The following is a 15,756-nucleotide window of genomic DNA, read 5'->3' as shown; positions in this document are numbered from 1 at the left end:
TTTCTCATTTTTCCAATCTTAAATTCAGTTCTCTGCATTTCTACATATGTCGTTTAAAAAAAGTCATTGTGAAAATTCACCAGCATTTCAATGTACAAAAGTATGCATATTTTTGCACACAATTTTGCCTATTGCATGCATGTACAAAAGTAATAAAAAGTGCAGTGACACCGTAAAGACTAAGGGCTACTTCATATATATTCAATTTCAGAAACTCTATACACACAGATGGGACATTGGTGCCTTTATAACCAGCGGGTGCCATTATTCCTCCCCTTTCCTGATTGTGCCCAGAAATCACCTAATCTTTTGTCGCTGGAATGGCACACAGGTACAATGACTCATTTCTCTTCTAAGGTGTTATATTGACATTAAGTGGTGTGGCCTTTTTGCTGTATATTTTTCTTCAGCTTTATCACAGGGGCTGGGCTGGGCTGGGTATGTGGGTATAAGTACAAAGCCTTTGTTCAGTTGTTACAAGTCAAGGAAAGCATAAGATCTGTACTGCCAGGATGAAGCCGTTGATCCTTTTCATGTTTTGCATTTGGCTGGCCAGTGGATTTCACAGGTAAGCACATTTCCTTGGCTTTATTTTTTCTCCTTTCAAGCAGTAGACGTTGCCCAGTCACAAGACTTAGCTGTGAGGCTCAATCCTGCAAACTGCAGGACACTTAAAACTAGCGCCCCAAATTTGTTACAGCACACAGACTTCCAACATTGGCACACAAGTGCACCAAGAATGTGTGGTGAATGATGCTCCAAAGCAAAGGCGCGTGGGGATCAAATCTCACACTGTGTGGAGCATTGCTAATGGGATCCACAGAGTGCATAACAATACATGGCAAATAATGACCAACTGCAGAAAATGTATTTGCCACTTCATCTAGGTTGGCTTTCTATTGATGTCAGGCAATAGCTATCTCATGGTAACAACAACAAAGCCAGAGGTGAACTCATAAGAAATACGCCATGGACAGAGTTCTAAAGATATGAGCAATAAAAACCATAGAGTTGGTGGCAACTACTGTATAGTTGTTCCTCATAAGAATGCTTTTCTTAGTTTTTACAGTGCAGCATTACTTACCGTATTTTTCGCTCTCTTCCGCTTCCCCTCAGAGTTCCCCTGAAAAGATATAAATCTTTGAGGAAGACTTTGAGGGAACGTGGGCAGCTGTCTCAGTTCTGGAAGGCCCACAAGTTGGATATGATCCAGTACACCCAGGACTGCTCGGCTATCCAGGAAGCCAACGAGCCACTCCTCAACTATTTTGATGTAAGTTAAGAGCTGGAGTGGAACCATGAGAAGCAGCAATATGGCAACGACAAAGGAGACAGATGTTGCATTGTTGTTGCTGTGCGTGGTTTTTGCATGAAGGACCTTTAGACAAGCTCCCTGTCTCCCCCCTTCAACCGAATCTATACAAATTCAGAAATTAGATAATATATGGCACCTTGCCATATATCTGCTCTGCAAGCTGTTGGCTTATTCCTTTTCTTTTTGATGGGTCTCTTTGAAAAGCAGCTCTGGTCTTAGACAAAAGGTTCCATTCAGTATATGCATATATGTAATGAATCCAATTATTTCTACATTTTACTTCCCTTATGTGGGGAAGAACATAATTATAATTTTATGTGCTCCCCACTTCCTCCAAGCAACGAGAAGTTCCAAGGGCAGCACTTAACCCAGCTTTGGTTTCCTTTGGAGGAGAGTTCACTGGAGACTTAAGGCATTTACAAATTTACAAGTTCAGCACTGGTGGAAGCAGGCAGCAAAGCACACCTACAAGCAGGAAATCCACTGCTGCATATCAGATCACAAACCCCACCAGGATACCATCTAATTCTCTGCCTCTCTTTCAGTCCCGCCAGGCTGGTGTTTATCTCGCCGCTCCTCTAGTATATTCTGCAACATGTCCCTGGTGCAATAATAGTGCATTAGTGATGGATTTATACTGGATTGTCTATACATTGTTTTGCTTTGTTAGCTATTCTGCAATGCTTCCCCAATGTTGCTGCATTATTGCTATCTGAAGGGGCATCGTGGGGAAAGAATCACATTCTTTCCACCAATAAGATGTTCTAGTTAGAAAGTTGGGATGGTATATTACATTAGCTGTGTACTTCTAGGTCAAGATACAGAGCTAAAGTTAAGGTCTCTTTTTCGAAGTCCCTAATTCCACATGTCTGTGCAAAGGGGCATATTGCAAACGCTGAATGGGCAAAGGTTGGGAATGGTTTCTGCTTTTCTGTGGCTGTGCTGAGTATTTCTCCATCACAATACCTGGAAAAGAAATGTTGTTTTTTTTTCCTTTCTGCTAGGTAGAATATTTTGGACGGATCTCCATCGGGAATCCTCCTCAGAATTTCACTGTGCTCTTTGACACAGGTTCCTCCAACCTCTGGGTGCCATCCGTTTACTGTGTCAGCAAAGCTTGCGGTATGGATGGGGGTGGGAGGAGAGGAATGGGCTGTGGGTGGACTTTGCTTGTGTTTAAAGAGTAAATTCACTATAAGCTGCAAAAAAAGTGATATGTAAGGGTCAACTCCCTGAGGCGAAGGCAGTGGTCAGGTTCCTTGGTTACAAAGCGCTTTGTATCCTGATGTACGAATCACATCTTGATTTTACATATCATGGAGACCCATGAGGAACCCACTTTAAACTGTGCTCTGTGCAAACTGTTACCATGCAGTTCAGAGGTGGTGAACCTCAGGCCGTCCAGAGCTCTCTTATCTCGCCCTCAGGAGACACCCCTGCTCCACACCCATCCTTGAGTGCTTTGCCCAGCCAGAACTTGTTTCTGAATTGTGATCAGGCCTCTTGCTTGCCTGGATGGAGGGATGTGTGTGTAAGCCTCTGCTTTGCATGGAGCTGACTGTACAGAGATAAGACTCCCTTGTTTCTCCACCTGCTTCTTCACCTCTGCCCACCCGCCACTGGCATATGGCCCCTGAAAGATTGCTCATGAGGAAATGTGGCCCTCAGGGCAAGCTGTGTTTGATGGAAAGCTTTAATAAAACCTTATTTTAAAAACACACACACTCAGGCCCTTCATCATAGGGTCAGGCAATTCCCCCTACACCTCCCACCGATCTTTCCATATGGCTGTTTGTGGTAGCTTGATACTTGGATATAGATCACATCACATCATGGCTTCTGTGTGATACAAATTAAAGTGGGCTCCATCTGGTGGCTGCAGTATGTAAACTGTACTTTATCCCATCTGTAAAATGGGAGTCAAATTATCTTACTCCCCTGCTGATTGTGTTGCAAGCTACACTCTTGTGATTGGAAAGTGTTTGCTATAAAGTGAATATGAGCACGGGAAGAATCTGTTGTAAAGAAGGGAAAAAAGAGGAACAGCCCGGAGGGGAAATGATTAGCCATGGAAATCTTTGTGTTAAGTCTTACTTCTTCTTGCTTGTCAGGGTGCGATCATGATTTCACCACAGGGAGGCGCATTTACTATGATAAATGATGAAAAAAAGAATACATTCAGACAGATTCCCTGAGGAATGGTGATAGGAAAAAACAGCTTGGGGTGATTTTTCTAAGTAAAAAATTATTGTGTAAATAAGCGAGGCGCTGGAAGAATTGTCGAATAGTGAATGCAAAATAATTGACTGTCGTCTTCTGCATGTTAACTCAGGAGTAAGTCTTGCTGTGTTCAGTGAGACCAAGGTTGTTTCCACACAGCAATTTTTGGGGGAAATGGTGCTGCATAAAAGTATCCACAAGATGTCATCCACATCAGAATTGCATCTCATATCCCCCCCCCCTCAATTTAATATAGACAGATTTTTTGGGGGGGTTGCTACTTGTTGGATTTTCCTGGACATACCTGGAATACTGTCAGAAGCAGTGTCTGGGTGGAAATCAGCAAAATATCTGGGATGTATGGCAACGCATATCGGCAGTGCCCCCCCCCCAAGCTTTAGATTTGGACTGTGTCATGTGGATACTGCGCAAAACCACTAAGCAAGGAAATGCAAAACCCAACCTCAAAAGGTCCATTAAGGCACAAAATTGGGTACAATAAATATTAATTTCTAATAAAACTGGAAAACTTAGGCTAGTGAAAAAATGTTTTTAGGAAACTCATCATTCATATCCATAGAATTCTTGTGTGTGTGTGGTATGCCTGAATATGTATAGGGTAATGCAGAATATGGTGTTTTACATTTACCCAAATGGCAATAATAGATGATGCCAAATTCAAGCAAACTCCGTTTTAACAAAGCAATAAAGCAACCCACAATAATTAATACAATATCTCTGGGTACTCACAATGCGTATTTCTAGGGCATTCTTCAGGTTTCTGGTTATCAAATGTCACCAATCCACACTGATTAATACTGGCCCCAATGACTCAGGTATTACTCTAAGATGTAATTACTGACTGTGTATTGTCATCCTGAAAAGTCAGTAACAAATATCACCTGATTCACCTCAAAACATATACAGTACTTTTCATTGGAATCTATCTGCATCATTGCACTAGATTCTTGCTTGAAAGAAAGACCGATTGAACACAATGGCACTTCTGAGGGTAAGTACGTGCTGTGCTGGGCAATGAGGGTTCATGCCACTATAGCTCCATATGTTCCTCATATGCCTGTTATGGAGTGCCATATTTTACTCCTGCAGTGTTCTCACAATTTTTCCCCTCTTAAAAAACCCCCACAGCTACACACTCCAGGTATCAGCCATCACAATCCAGCACCTACAGCGAAGTGGGGACTGCTTTTTCCATTCAATATGGCACAGGTAGCTTGACGGGAATAATTGGAATGGATCAAGTGACTGTGAGTAGAAGACCCACTTCTTTCTTTTATGCTTCTCAAAGCCTTCTTATCATATCCTGTTCTCTTTTGAGATGATGAAGTGTTACCTGGACAAGACAGGGCCACACATGAACACCTTTTAGGGGCAGAGGGCATCCTTGTTTTTCTCAGGGTTTCAAGTCCAGAACTCTTCCTAGCTCCAAAGGACCTGATCTTAGAAGATGCTCAGCACTCCTAGTTCATATAAATCAGGATGTTCAAAGAAAATGACTACCAGGCCTTAAGAGATTCTCCTGTAATACTTACTGCACCTTGAACATATGAAACTGCCTCACATTGATTGAGGCTATTAGTCTTTACATCCCAATATGGTATACTCTAAACTGGCACCAGCCCAGAGTGGCTGGGGCAACACAGTCAGATGGGCAGGGTACAATTATTATTATTATTATTATTATTATTATTATTATTATTATTAGTCCAAGGCCTTGGTTGAGTCTCTGTAGTCAGGCATCAACTCCAGTCTTTTCTCATGTTTCCTTGTTATATCTTTCATTGTACATAATTTCTGTAATTTTAAGTTTTGCTTTAAACTTTTTTTTACTATTGCGTTCTGAAATTAACATTGTGTTTTAATTGTTGTGACTAGCCCTAAGACATTAAGATGAATGACAGGTAATAAATTTTAATAATAATAATATCCCAAATGTTTCCTTCTCTCTGAACTTTACCTTCTGGGTTTCACCATAACTGGTTTCTTACGTGACCATAGGATGAGAAATAATGTGTAGGACTTCTGCCCTCCAGGTTGAAGGAATCACTGTAGCCAATCAGCAGTTTGCAGAGAGTGTCAATGAGCCTGGCAACACCTTTCTGGATTCAGAATTTGATGGGATCCTTGGTCTGGCCTACCCATCCCTGGCGGTGGATGGAGTCACCCCCGTCTTTGATAATATGATGGCTCAAAACTTGGTGAACTTGCCAATATTCTCTGTTTACCTGAACAGGTATGAGAACATGACCAACAATACCAGTCACTGGCTTGTCTTTCAAGGCCAGCATCTGCATTAAATAAAATAAATGAAAACTGAGACCAAAAGGCAAGCAGATGGTGACTATTTAAACATGCAGAGATTTAGAATATGCAGGGAATTCATGTGAAATATCAGTGGAGTAAAGTGGAGTTACACTGATGGAAAGGCCCACATCAAAAGAAATCCCAATTCTTTTTCAGGAACCCAGATTCTTCTATAGGAGGGGAACTGATTTTTGGTGGCTTTGATCCTTCCCATTTTAGTGGAAGCCTCAACTGGATTCCAGTCACTAAACAGGGATACTGGCAGATTCAACTGGATAAGTAAGTGCCTCTTATTTCTTGGTGTTGGAATTCTCTGAAATGACAGCACAGAAAAAGATGGGAAAGTTTGTAGAGAGAAGGCTGTAATGAAAATCAGTAATATGCTTTCCTGACATCAACGAAGGCCAAAATCCAGGGAACTGAGGGCAGTATCCAACTAGCATGCTCTGTCATCACACAAGGATATCTGCTTGTGCAATGGAAATGCCCCACGTCTCTCCCCATGGGTGCCTTGTGCCCTTCTCAAATCTGCTCTGGAGGGTTGGGAGAAACCCCAGAACAGGTGGGGGGGGAGGGGGGAAGTTCTGTTGTACAAGCAGATATCCTTGCACTGATGGAAAGTGTTATTAGACAATTGCCTTGGGTCCAGGCTACCTTCCCCAGTTATGTAAAGGAGGCAGATGCTGCCTGTAGTTTTGAAGCTTAGCAGATCTGGCCCAATCACCTTCTAAATCCGGCCTGCAGACGGTCCGGGAATCAGCGTGTTTTTACATGAGTATAATGTGTCCTTTTATTTAAAATGCATTTCAGGGTTATTTGTGGGGCATAGGAATTTGTCGTCGTCCCCCCTCAAAATATAGTCCGGCCTCCCACAAGGTCTGAGGGACAGTGGACCAGCCCCCTGCTGAAAAAGGCTGACTACCCCTGATCCAAACTCTTTATTCAGGGCTGATTTCATTGTCCTTCTTTTCAGTATCCAGGTAGCTGGAACAATTGAATTTTGTGCAGAAGGATGCCAAGCTATAGTGGACACAGGGACTTCTCTCATCACAGGTCCTTCTGAAGATATAAAGCGAATGCAGACATTAATTGGAGCAGTACCTATGGATGGGGAGGTAGGTTCTGATTTGGAAAAGAAACCCACCACAGCATCTCAGATGGAGTAGCACACATGTAGGGCAAGCTCTATACTTTTCTCTTTGCACTTCTGTTTTACTTTTTGCTGGTTTTAGGGCTTCCTGGTTCTCCTTTGCTTTTCCTCCTTCATTGTTAGGGATTGGGGGGGGGGATTTGTCCCAGTTCACATTTAAAGGTGAATTGACCTGATTTGCTCCTTCCAAAAGAGCACGAATCCAGAAACACAGGCATCCGTTTTTGAATTCGCACTTCTCTGAATTTTGCAATGCAGTTTTGCAGCCAAGTACAGTGGAACCTTGTGTTATGTACCGTCCCCCTTGAGAATGCTGCGGGTTACGAACACTGCTAACCCGGACGTAGATGCTCCCAGTTGCGACCTTTGCCCCAGGATGCGAGCGGAAGTCACACACTGGCAACACTGCAGTAGCAGGAGGCTCCATTACCGAAAGAGCGCCTCATATTATGAGCTGTTTCAGGTTACAAATGGACCTCTGGAACAGATTAAGTTCGTAACCGGAGGTACCATTGTAATGTGTATGGAAATGCACATACTAGTATAAAGTGTGCATATAAATGCATCTATTAGTGAAAATAACATGCAAAGATGCATGATATTGGGGGAAACTGCTTTGCAAAACTATATATCTTAAACAAATTACACAGAAAAATGTGTATGTTGGGGGAAATCCTCACTAAAATCTTGATGGCTTTTCATGAGGGCTAATTAATTTGTTGTTGTTTGTTTGCAAACTGAGAGATACTGAAATTGACTGATTTGCCAATCCGTATTAATACCTATCTAGGTTTGGGGTGTTTGTTGTTGTTGTTTACTTTGTACTGCATTTGACATGCCATAAGTGTCTGCTAAATACAGTTTCCAAGCGAGGGTCTTTTTTTGGAGGAAGGAGATGGTTTTTGCTGGTGAGTTCTCTGAAATGACAGCCCAGATGAATTTAGGAAGTTCTTTGGGAGAAAGTTGTCATGAAAATCAGTCAGATGCTTGAAATTGAAAATGGCCAAAACCCAGGGAACCATGCAGCTTGGTCTAATATTTCACAGCTGAAAAGAGGGATATGCTTGTAACCCCCTAATTCTCATATTGAGGATCACTTCATGAGCCTCATTCCTCCACTGCCACATGCTGCTGAAATACAGATGGGGAGAAAGGGGGATGTGTAACCTGACAGCTGTTATTTCTGCTATAACTTGTTACTTCCAAGCTTTTTTTTCCCTTATGCAGTTTGAAATGCATATTTATGAGGCAATGCCTTTACATGCACATACCTTTAAATGACCCAGTGCAAGAAAGAATGCATCCAATTGTTTCTTCTCCTGTATGTAGACTTCCCTTCCCAAAATTGCATAGGTAGGTTCTTTCATTGGTTGGTTTTACTTCAAAAATCTGTATTTGGACCATTGCAAGCATCTCCATTGTTTTGCAGTATGCCATGGAATGCAGCAACCTGAACGTAATGCCCACCGTTACTTTCACAATCAATGGGATCCCTTACACTCTTTCCCCAGAGGCCTACACCCTCCAGGTAAGTCCTCTCTCTCTTGGGTCCTCTTCTGCAAGACAAGAATGCCTGACGTTTGTGAGGAAGTATGGGCTAGTTTTGTGAGATCTTTCTTTAGCTCCACATTGAGGAAAGAGGCACGAGAACAGTTCTTCTTTCGGAATAATAGTTTCCTCGTTAAGAAACTTTTCCATGAATTCAGATTCAGAAAAGTCTGTACAGGGATCATGCGTCAGAGAGGTCAAAACAAAACAAAACTGTGCCAGAACTCCTAGGGCTGCATAGCTTGGATTGTGTAATGACAATTGGTTACCTATTAACCTTCTTTAATTGAACTCTACAATCAAAACAGTTTAAGAAGGGACGAAAGGGCTACAGCTTCCATGCATGCTTGTTGTTTATATGTCAAGGGGGAATTTTAATCTGTACAAGTAAATGATGATACACAATAATTCACAAGGTGTGGACATGTGCACACACAGTTAAGAGTGCATGTTGTGGCAAGACGCCCTTGCCATTGAAAGGATGCATAAGGAAGATTGAGTTTGGAAGGCAACCCTAGCTCCCTTTGGATCCTTTTATCAGTGATAGGGAAACCCCCTACCTAGTGAAAGGATACCAGGAGGAGCGTGATTGGCTTGAAGGGTGTCAGAGGACACAGCATGCATTCTCTGAGTCCAGTTGCCTCACTTCTCTCAAGCTTAGGTAAATGAAATACAGCAAAACAACTTACTTTCCTTTATCCTGTCTAACTCCCAACCCATGAGCATGAGGACCTTGTGGGTTGTGTTGCAGATAGGAACCAGAAACTACCAGTAGAGTTTCAAACTGGCCATCAGGATTTGTCCTTGCCTTGTGGTGCTCTCAGTGCTTCCACTTTATTTGCCTTTTAAAAATATAAAATGGTAAAAACAGCCTGTAGCAAAGCATTTTCAGTTCAATGGATGAAACTCCTATTCTGTGTACAGAATGTTGGCATCCTGGATTGGGAATGATTTGCTCCCTGATAAATTAATATTGTTTGCTCTCACATCTATAATTGGGTTTTTTCCCCCATTAGGAGAATAGCGATGGGATGGCACTCTGCACCAGTGGATTCCAGGGCTTAGACATGCAACCCCCAGCTGGACCGCTCTGGATTCTGGGCGATGTTTTCATTGGCCAATACTACTCTGTCTTTGACCGTGGAAATAACAGAGTGGGGTTGGCTCCTGCTGTCCTGTAAGACGCTTGGGAAGTATGGGAGTCAAAGAGCCAGGCTCTATTATGTCACTTGAAGGTTTTCTTTTCTATTTTTGAACAAACACTTTGATCAATACTAGATTCAGATTCTAGTGTCACAATCACTGATTGACCTGTTCGCATGAGATTCCCGTTCCCTTCCTTCTCATGCAACAAAGAGAAAATGAGACTGTGCCCTTAATTACTTAAATTGGCATGCCTTTTTGCTTTGCTGTTGTTCTTCGGATTTGTTACTGTAAAAGAAAATGTGGAGGTAGGTAGTTAATTTTTAACTGGCAGCATTGTCTTCATTACATTGTAAGTTCTTGAACTGTTCATATCACTTTTTTCAATATTTCAAAAGGTACCTTATAGTAAAGTTTTCACAATATGCAACTGTTTTTAAATTTATACAGATAAACAAAAGACAGGGGATTAATTAACAATTCTTTAATCAACGGAGTCCCCTTATAAAGTGCTTTCTGTCTTCCTGAAATAATACTTGGTTCCTGCAATGCTGATGTTATCTAGGTGTTTTTCTGGAAAGGAAGAATAATATGTACAGGGCTAGATGAAGTATCACAATTCAACACCTAATTTAAATGGGTTGCATTCACTGTAGCACTAAAGAGAACATTCCATAAGTTCAAAGATTTCTCCTTGGGCAGTGGAATGTTCTCCCCCTCTTTTCCCTCTAAATCTGCACCCTCTAAATTTATTTTGGGAATTCCCCCAATCCCCCAAAGCAGATTTGGGGGTGGTGTGTTCTGGGCTGAAGGGGAAGGAGAGGGGGCAAAGTCCTGCTGTGCTAGCACTAATATTTGTACTACTGGAAAAAATGTAGTTGAATACCAACAGATGGTTTTAATTTTGCTACATGGAAAGGAACAACTGGTTAACATCGGTGTTGCTAACTTGGACTTTTGAGAAATACTTTGGGCTTCTATAAACATTTTACTTATTTACTTACTTACATACATACATTGATATCCTGCCTATCTTCTTTCATGGGACCCAAGGTGCCATTCATGTGGTTCACGGACAGTCACCCATTCAGACACAGACCATCTCCTTATTTGGAAGTAACATGTCAGGCCCAGACGAGTTACTGGTGTTGCTGCTTCAGATTCTGATATGATTATAATGACTTTAATGTTTTGGTTACAATACTGTGTTTTTATCATTATTGAATTTGGTATGGGGGCACCATATTTGCTCTGCAGGTAATGAACTTAACAAATAAATGAATAAAATTGCCAAGAAGAATTTTGTAGCAGTTTTATTGTAATTTAACTTGCGTCTTAGCACATTTTTTAAACATCTGATGACAGCAAGGTATGTTGACCTAAATATAAAATAATTGCTTGCTTGATTATTTACTTCATAACATTTCTACACCACTTGATCTTAAATTAAACCTCCAAGTGGTTTACAAAAAAATATGTTTAAAAATGCTAATGTTCTTCAAGGGGTTAACTAGCACCCAGGATTGAAGAATGCTATTTCTCACATTATCCTATCATTTCAAAGGCAGAAGAAAGATAAGATGGGAATTTACTGTTATATTGCAGGACGATATGCAGGAAAGATGTAAGAGTTTTGACTCCTAATTGCTTAACAATAGGAACAACAAATGGGCTTTAAAAACAAAAATTTGGCACTTAAAATGAAGAAAGCTTGTGAATGAGGACTTCTAGCTCAGTTCTAAATGCTGATCTACTATTTTGCATGACTCTAGCAGCTGGACTTTGAGGGCATTGATAGATATATTTACTAGTGTGCGCATCCCTGATTTATACCACAACTCCTAAGAGTTTGGTCTGATGCTAAAGTCAAGGATTACTCTTGTGTTAAGAAAGTGTACATGACACAAAAGCAGGGCACATCTTGGGAATATCATAGAAGGCAGCAGATAAGGAACTAAGGCCCGATAGATATGAAGCTGAATGTGTAGCCTGCACTTATGCCTTTGATTTCTATTTAACTACAGGCATTTCCTTTCCTTTGTAACTGGGACCAGAGGAAAGGCAGGCTTATTGTTCTCCTGATAACCCTATCAGGTTGAAAATCCACCTCACCTATTCCCATGACAATGAGGTATAGAGAAAGCTTCTGTTTGTGACATGACAGGCTTGGAACTCCAATCCTTATTTAAAGAGATTTTGGGTGACATTTGACTTAATTTTATTCAGAGTAGACCTATTGAAATTAACATGATTAAGTTAGGTCCATTAGTTTCAAGGTCTGCTATGAGTAAAACTTAACTGACTGCTACCCTTTTATTGTTGCACATCATTATGAGGCTATATTTAATTTTCCCAAAGGATTCCTTTTCCAGAAATGGATCAACATAAGGCTCAGATCTCAATACTTTCAAGGACCACATGCCCAGGCTTAAACTGAAATACTATTAGTATAGCACTTCCACCCGATGCCTCACCCCCATCGACCCCATCGATGTGCTGAGTTTGTACCAAACTTGTCTTGCCAGGCACTGTACTCATCTTCTCTTTGTTATCTTCACCAAATGTTTTGTGCAGATACCTTCTCACACATGGTCTACCCCTTTAAGGACTGCAGTTCAGTTTCTGAAAAATCATCCTTAAGCAAACTGAACTGCAACCTTCTGTGAGTTCTGCTCCAATGGACAGGTACACTGTGTGCTCACATGAGCAGTTAAATACACAAGAGAGGAGCAGCTGGGGCCCTTCTATGCTACATAGAATTTTGGAGTGCACCTCTCCAGTAAAGGCAGTGCCAGCACTTGAGAGAGCAAAGCGTCTTTGGCTCAGCCATGCTCCTGGGAGTGGGAGCAGGTCATCTGTCCCTAACAACATATGGGAGGAAGAACAGTTATTACAGAGGTAGCTCCACACAGAGTACATTGCAGTAGTCCAAGCAGGAGATAACCAGGGCATGTACCACTCTAGTGAGACAGTCTGCAGCCCCGTAGGGTCTCAGCCTGCGTACCAGATGGAGCTGGTAGACAGCTGCCCTGGACACAGAATTAACCTGTACCTCCATGGACAGCTGTGAGTCCAAAATGACTCCCAGGCTGCGCACCTGGTCCTTTAGTGGCACAGTTACACCATTTGGGAACAGGGAGTCCCCCTCAGCTGCCCGTCCTCTGTCCCCCAGAAACAATAACTTCTATCTTGTCAGGATTCGACCTCAATCCATTAGCCGCCATCCATCCTTCCACTGCCTCTAGACACACAGGACATTCACTGCCTTCACTGGGAAGTGAAGCTGCATGTTACTGGGAAACAGAAGTGGGTTTATTGCAAATCACTTCTGGTTCTGTCCTTAAGAGAATCAGAAGCTCAAAGAGGAAGTGAGATTGAAGGCTTTCATGACTCTGCAGTAATTCTCATGGCAAAACATATAACTACTGTGATTCACAGCTGCAATCTGCCTCTTCAGCAACCTATAGCAGATCATGCTATTTCATAGTCATAGGGTCAATTCAGAAGTTTAAACACACACACACATAGATAACAATGGTAAAGAGGTGATGGGTTTTGTTTCAGTTTTTTCTTTGTCTCAACACTTCATGTCAAAAAACTCTCTACAGGGAACTTGGGTGCTAGGCCAGATTCCAGCTGTCTGACACACTAGGAAGTTTAACAAGCAATGTCCCCCATCTACATTCTGAAGTGGTACAGTCAAGGAAGGTCTGTAACATGTTTCTTCTGCATGTTTGTATCAGCTCATAACCCGTATACATAATACCACTGATATCTCCTTCAGCATAATACTTTTCAAAGGGAGAAATCTACATGTTTACCTGCCTGCAAGTTATCAATGCAGATGCAGTATATATATAATTATTTTTATACTGATCTCCCCTTTAAAAAATAACTAAAATGCAACAGATATAGAAATGGGGTGAGCTGAACGTAAGACTGGAAAACTGAGAAAAACTGAAAGTGACTGATTTGTTCACCATGTCTTTGAAATCTTGGAGAGCTGCTGCCAGTCAGTGTAAACCAGTCTTTCCTAACCTGCTCCAGATGTTGTCACACTACAGCTCCCATGATCCCTGGCTATTGGCCATGCTGACATGGTCTGAGGGGAGCTGGAGTCCAGGGTAGGGAAAGCTGATGCAGACAATAATGATCCGGCCATGCCAATTATCTGACTCAATATAAGGGAGTTTCCTGTTCCCACGTGTTCAAATAACAAATGAAATTTAGTTGTAATTCCTGCATTGGACTCTAACTCCCATCAGCCCTAGCCAACAGGGTGAATGGTCAGGGAGGATGGGAGCTTTAGTCCACAACACCTGGAGAGCCATAGGAAATCAGTTCCTGATCAACATCCAGTATACTACTTTCCTCTTTTAACATCCTATATTGAGTTCATCATCAATAAAATGGAAACCAAACCTCAGCCTTGTCTCAGGTATTTTAAGGACAAATACAATCCAAATTAGGTTCCCAGAAGCAGTATCATTAAAAAGCCAGATGAGCTTATAGATAGAAATATTTGTTTTAGAAGTCTTGTGAATTTTAGGCCAATCTTATGATTTTGCAGTTCTGACTCATAAATTGCTTTGCTTTTATTGCCGGGGTTTCTTGGTATGAGAGTCACATGCCAGCACTATGCTTACTTTACTCTTTATTTCCCCACAAGCTGAAAGTCAATAAACAAGCAAATCTACTTTGCTGTGTCTCCCAAAGATTGTGTCATTGTAATTCATAATCAGGAAAACTTCTGCAGGCCCGTGCTGATTGAGCAAGACAGCTATAAAAGCAAATGTCATCAGGAAGTTGAAGGATTCAACAAGAGGCAAATTTATTGATAGCTGTGTGTGACAGAGATATTCTCCCATGCTGCTAACTGGAAGATCTGTAGAAAAGATTATTTGCATTGCTTATTGAAGAATGGGAAGAATCTTTCTTCCTACAATTTTATAGCAACGCTTCAGGTATTCATCACCCAATCCTCAGAGCTCATGTGTTCAATGTTTCTGTCCTTGAATCAATTTCCAGGTAAAGGAAGCTGGCAAAATATGTACGTAAATAAAAGACAGTTTTCCAAAGGTTCACAACTATGGGAGAGGGGTTTTGGAACATGGTAGGAACTTCTCAGGTGTAAAGGAATCTGCTTACGTTTCTGTTAGTAATCAAGTGCCTCAGGCATGAAGCCAGTCCTTTCTTCAGTAAGCACTGAAGTAGATACCTGCAGAACTTGTTTGTTATCTACTGTTGTTAGAATCTGTGTTTATGGCTGCCAACCAACCAAAAAATGTGCAGAAATCAGCAGATGGAGCTTTTTGTGGCACGGAGCTAAACATGACCATCTTGTTGCTTAGTCCGTTTCCTATATCACTGAAGAACCACATTGGTTCTCAGATATATGGGCTAATACCTCAGTATCAGACCTCTGAGAATGCTCCTGTTCTTCTAAAGTTATGCAGAATTAACAGGACTGGAACAAAATGTACACTACAAGAGAGCAGTATTTTGGGAGAAAGGGAGTAATAGCGGCAAAAACAGAGTGCAAGGGATTTCTCCTCTTCCCAAATGTCAAGCCGATCCAGTACCTCCTGGTGCCACCTTCAGGGGGAAGAGCCATAGCTTAGTGGCAGAGCTCATGCTTTGCATTCATAAAGTCCCAGTTCAGTTCCTGTCACATACAGACAGGATAGATCCGGGCTACCCGTCAGTGTGGGTGAGGATGAACTAAACAGAACAGTTAGCATCCTATGGTCCTCTGGCCATGTGGGTTATCAGCTACTTATTCAAGCAAAACAAAAAGCAGGTCTGGCAATGGTGGAAACTGTGAACTGGATCTCTTCTGAAAATTAGGAAATGCAATGCTAGAGTGTCAGGGCAGGAGTCAGACACACACCGCTCAAAAGAGCCGTGGATTTTGTAGGATATTTTATTTTTAAAAGACAGCTTTTCCGCAGTACAGTGGGGAAAACCCAGAGGAAACACGGGAGGATTACAAAAGGAGGTGATGGCATCTGGACACTCCTGTCTCACCTCCAATAAATGTGAATGAATGAACGAT

At 41.7% G+C, this 15,756-nt stretch overlaps 1 protein-coding gene across 1 annotated transcript; it reads left to right on the top strand.

Annotated features, from left to right (window-relative positions):
- Positions 1-434: 434 nt before the first annotated feature.
- CTSE (cathepsin E) lies at positions 435-11,001 on the top strand. Its single transcript, XM_028735759.2, has 9 exons — positions 435-568; positions 1,117-1,273; positions 2,320-2,437; positions 4,685-4,803; positions 5,590-5,789; positions 6,017-6,139; positions 6,834-6,975; positions 8,440-8,538; positions 9,575-11,001. The coding sequence occupies exons 1-9, from the start codon at positions 513-515 to the stop codon at positions 9,737-9,739; spliced, it is 1,179 nt and encodes a 392-aa protein (XP_028591592.2). The 5' UTR covers positions 435-512; the 3' UTR covers positions 9,740-11,001.
- Positions 11,002-15,756: the final 4,755 nt, after the last annotated feature.

This window comes from Podarcis muralis, chromosome 5 (assembly GCF_964188315.1).
Source record: "Podarcis muralis chromosome 5, rPodMur119.hap1.1, whole genome shotgun sequence".
Classification (NCBI taxonomy): Eukaryota; Metazoa; Chordata; class Lepidosauria; order Squamata; family Lacertidae; genus Podarcis; species Podarcis muralis.
Note: the sequence above shows the minus strand (reverse complement) of the source record. Positions and strands in the feature narration are given on the sequence as shown.

Excerpts from the sequence above, each read along its gene's own strand:
- CTSE (XM_028735759.2), top strand. The coding sequence starts at position 513 with ATGAAGCCGTTGATCCTTTTCATGTTTTGCATTTGGCTGGCCAGTGGA. Across the intron at positions 2,438-4,684 it reads CTGTGTCAGCAAAGCTTGCG|CTACACACTCCAGGTATCAG; the intron begins GTATGGATGGGG and ends AAACCCCCACAG. Across the intron at positions 8,539-9,574 it reads CAGAGGCCTACACCCTCCAG|GAGAATAGCGATGGGATGGC; the intron begins GTAAGTCCTCTC and ends TTCCCCCATTAG.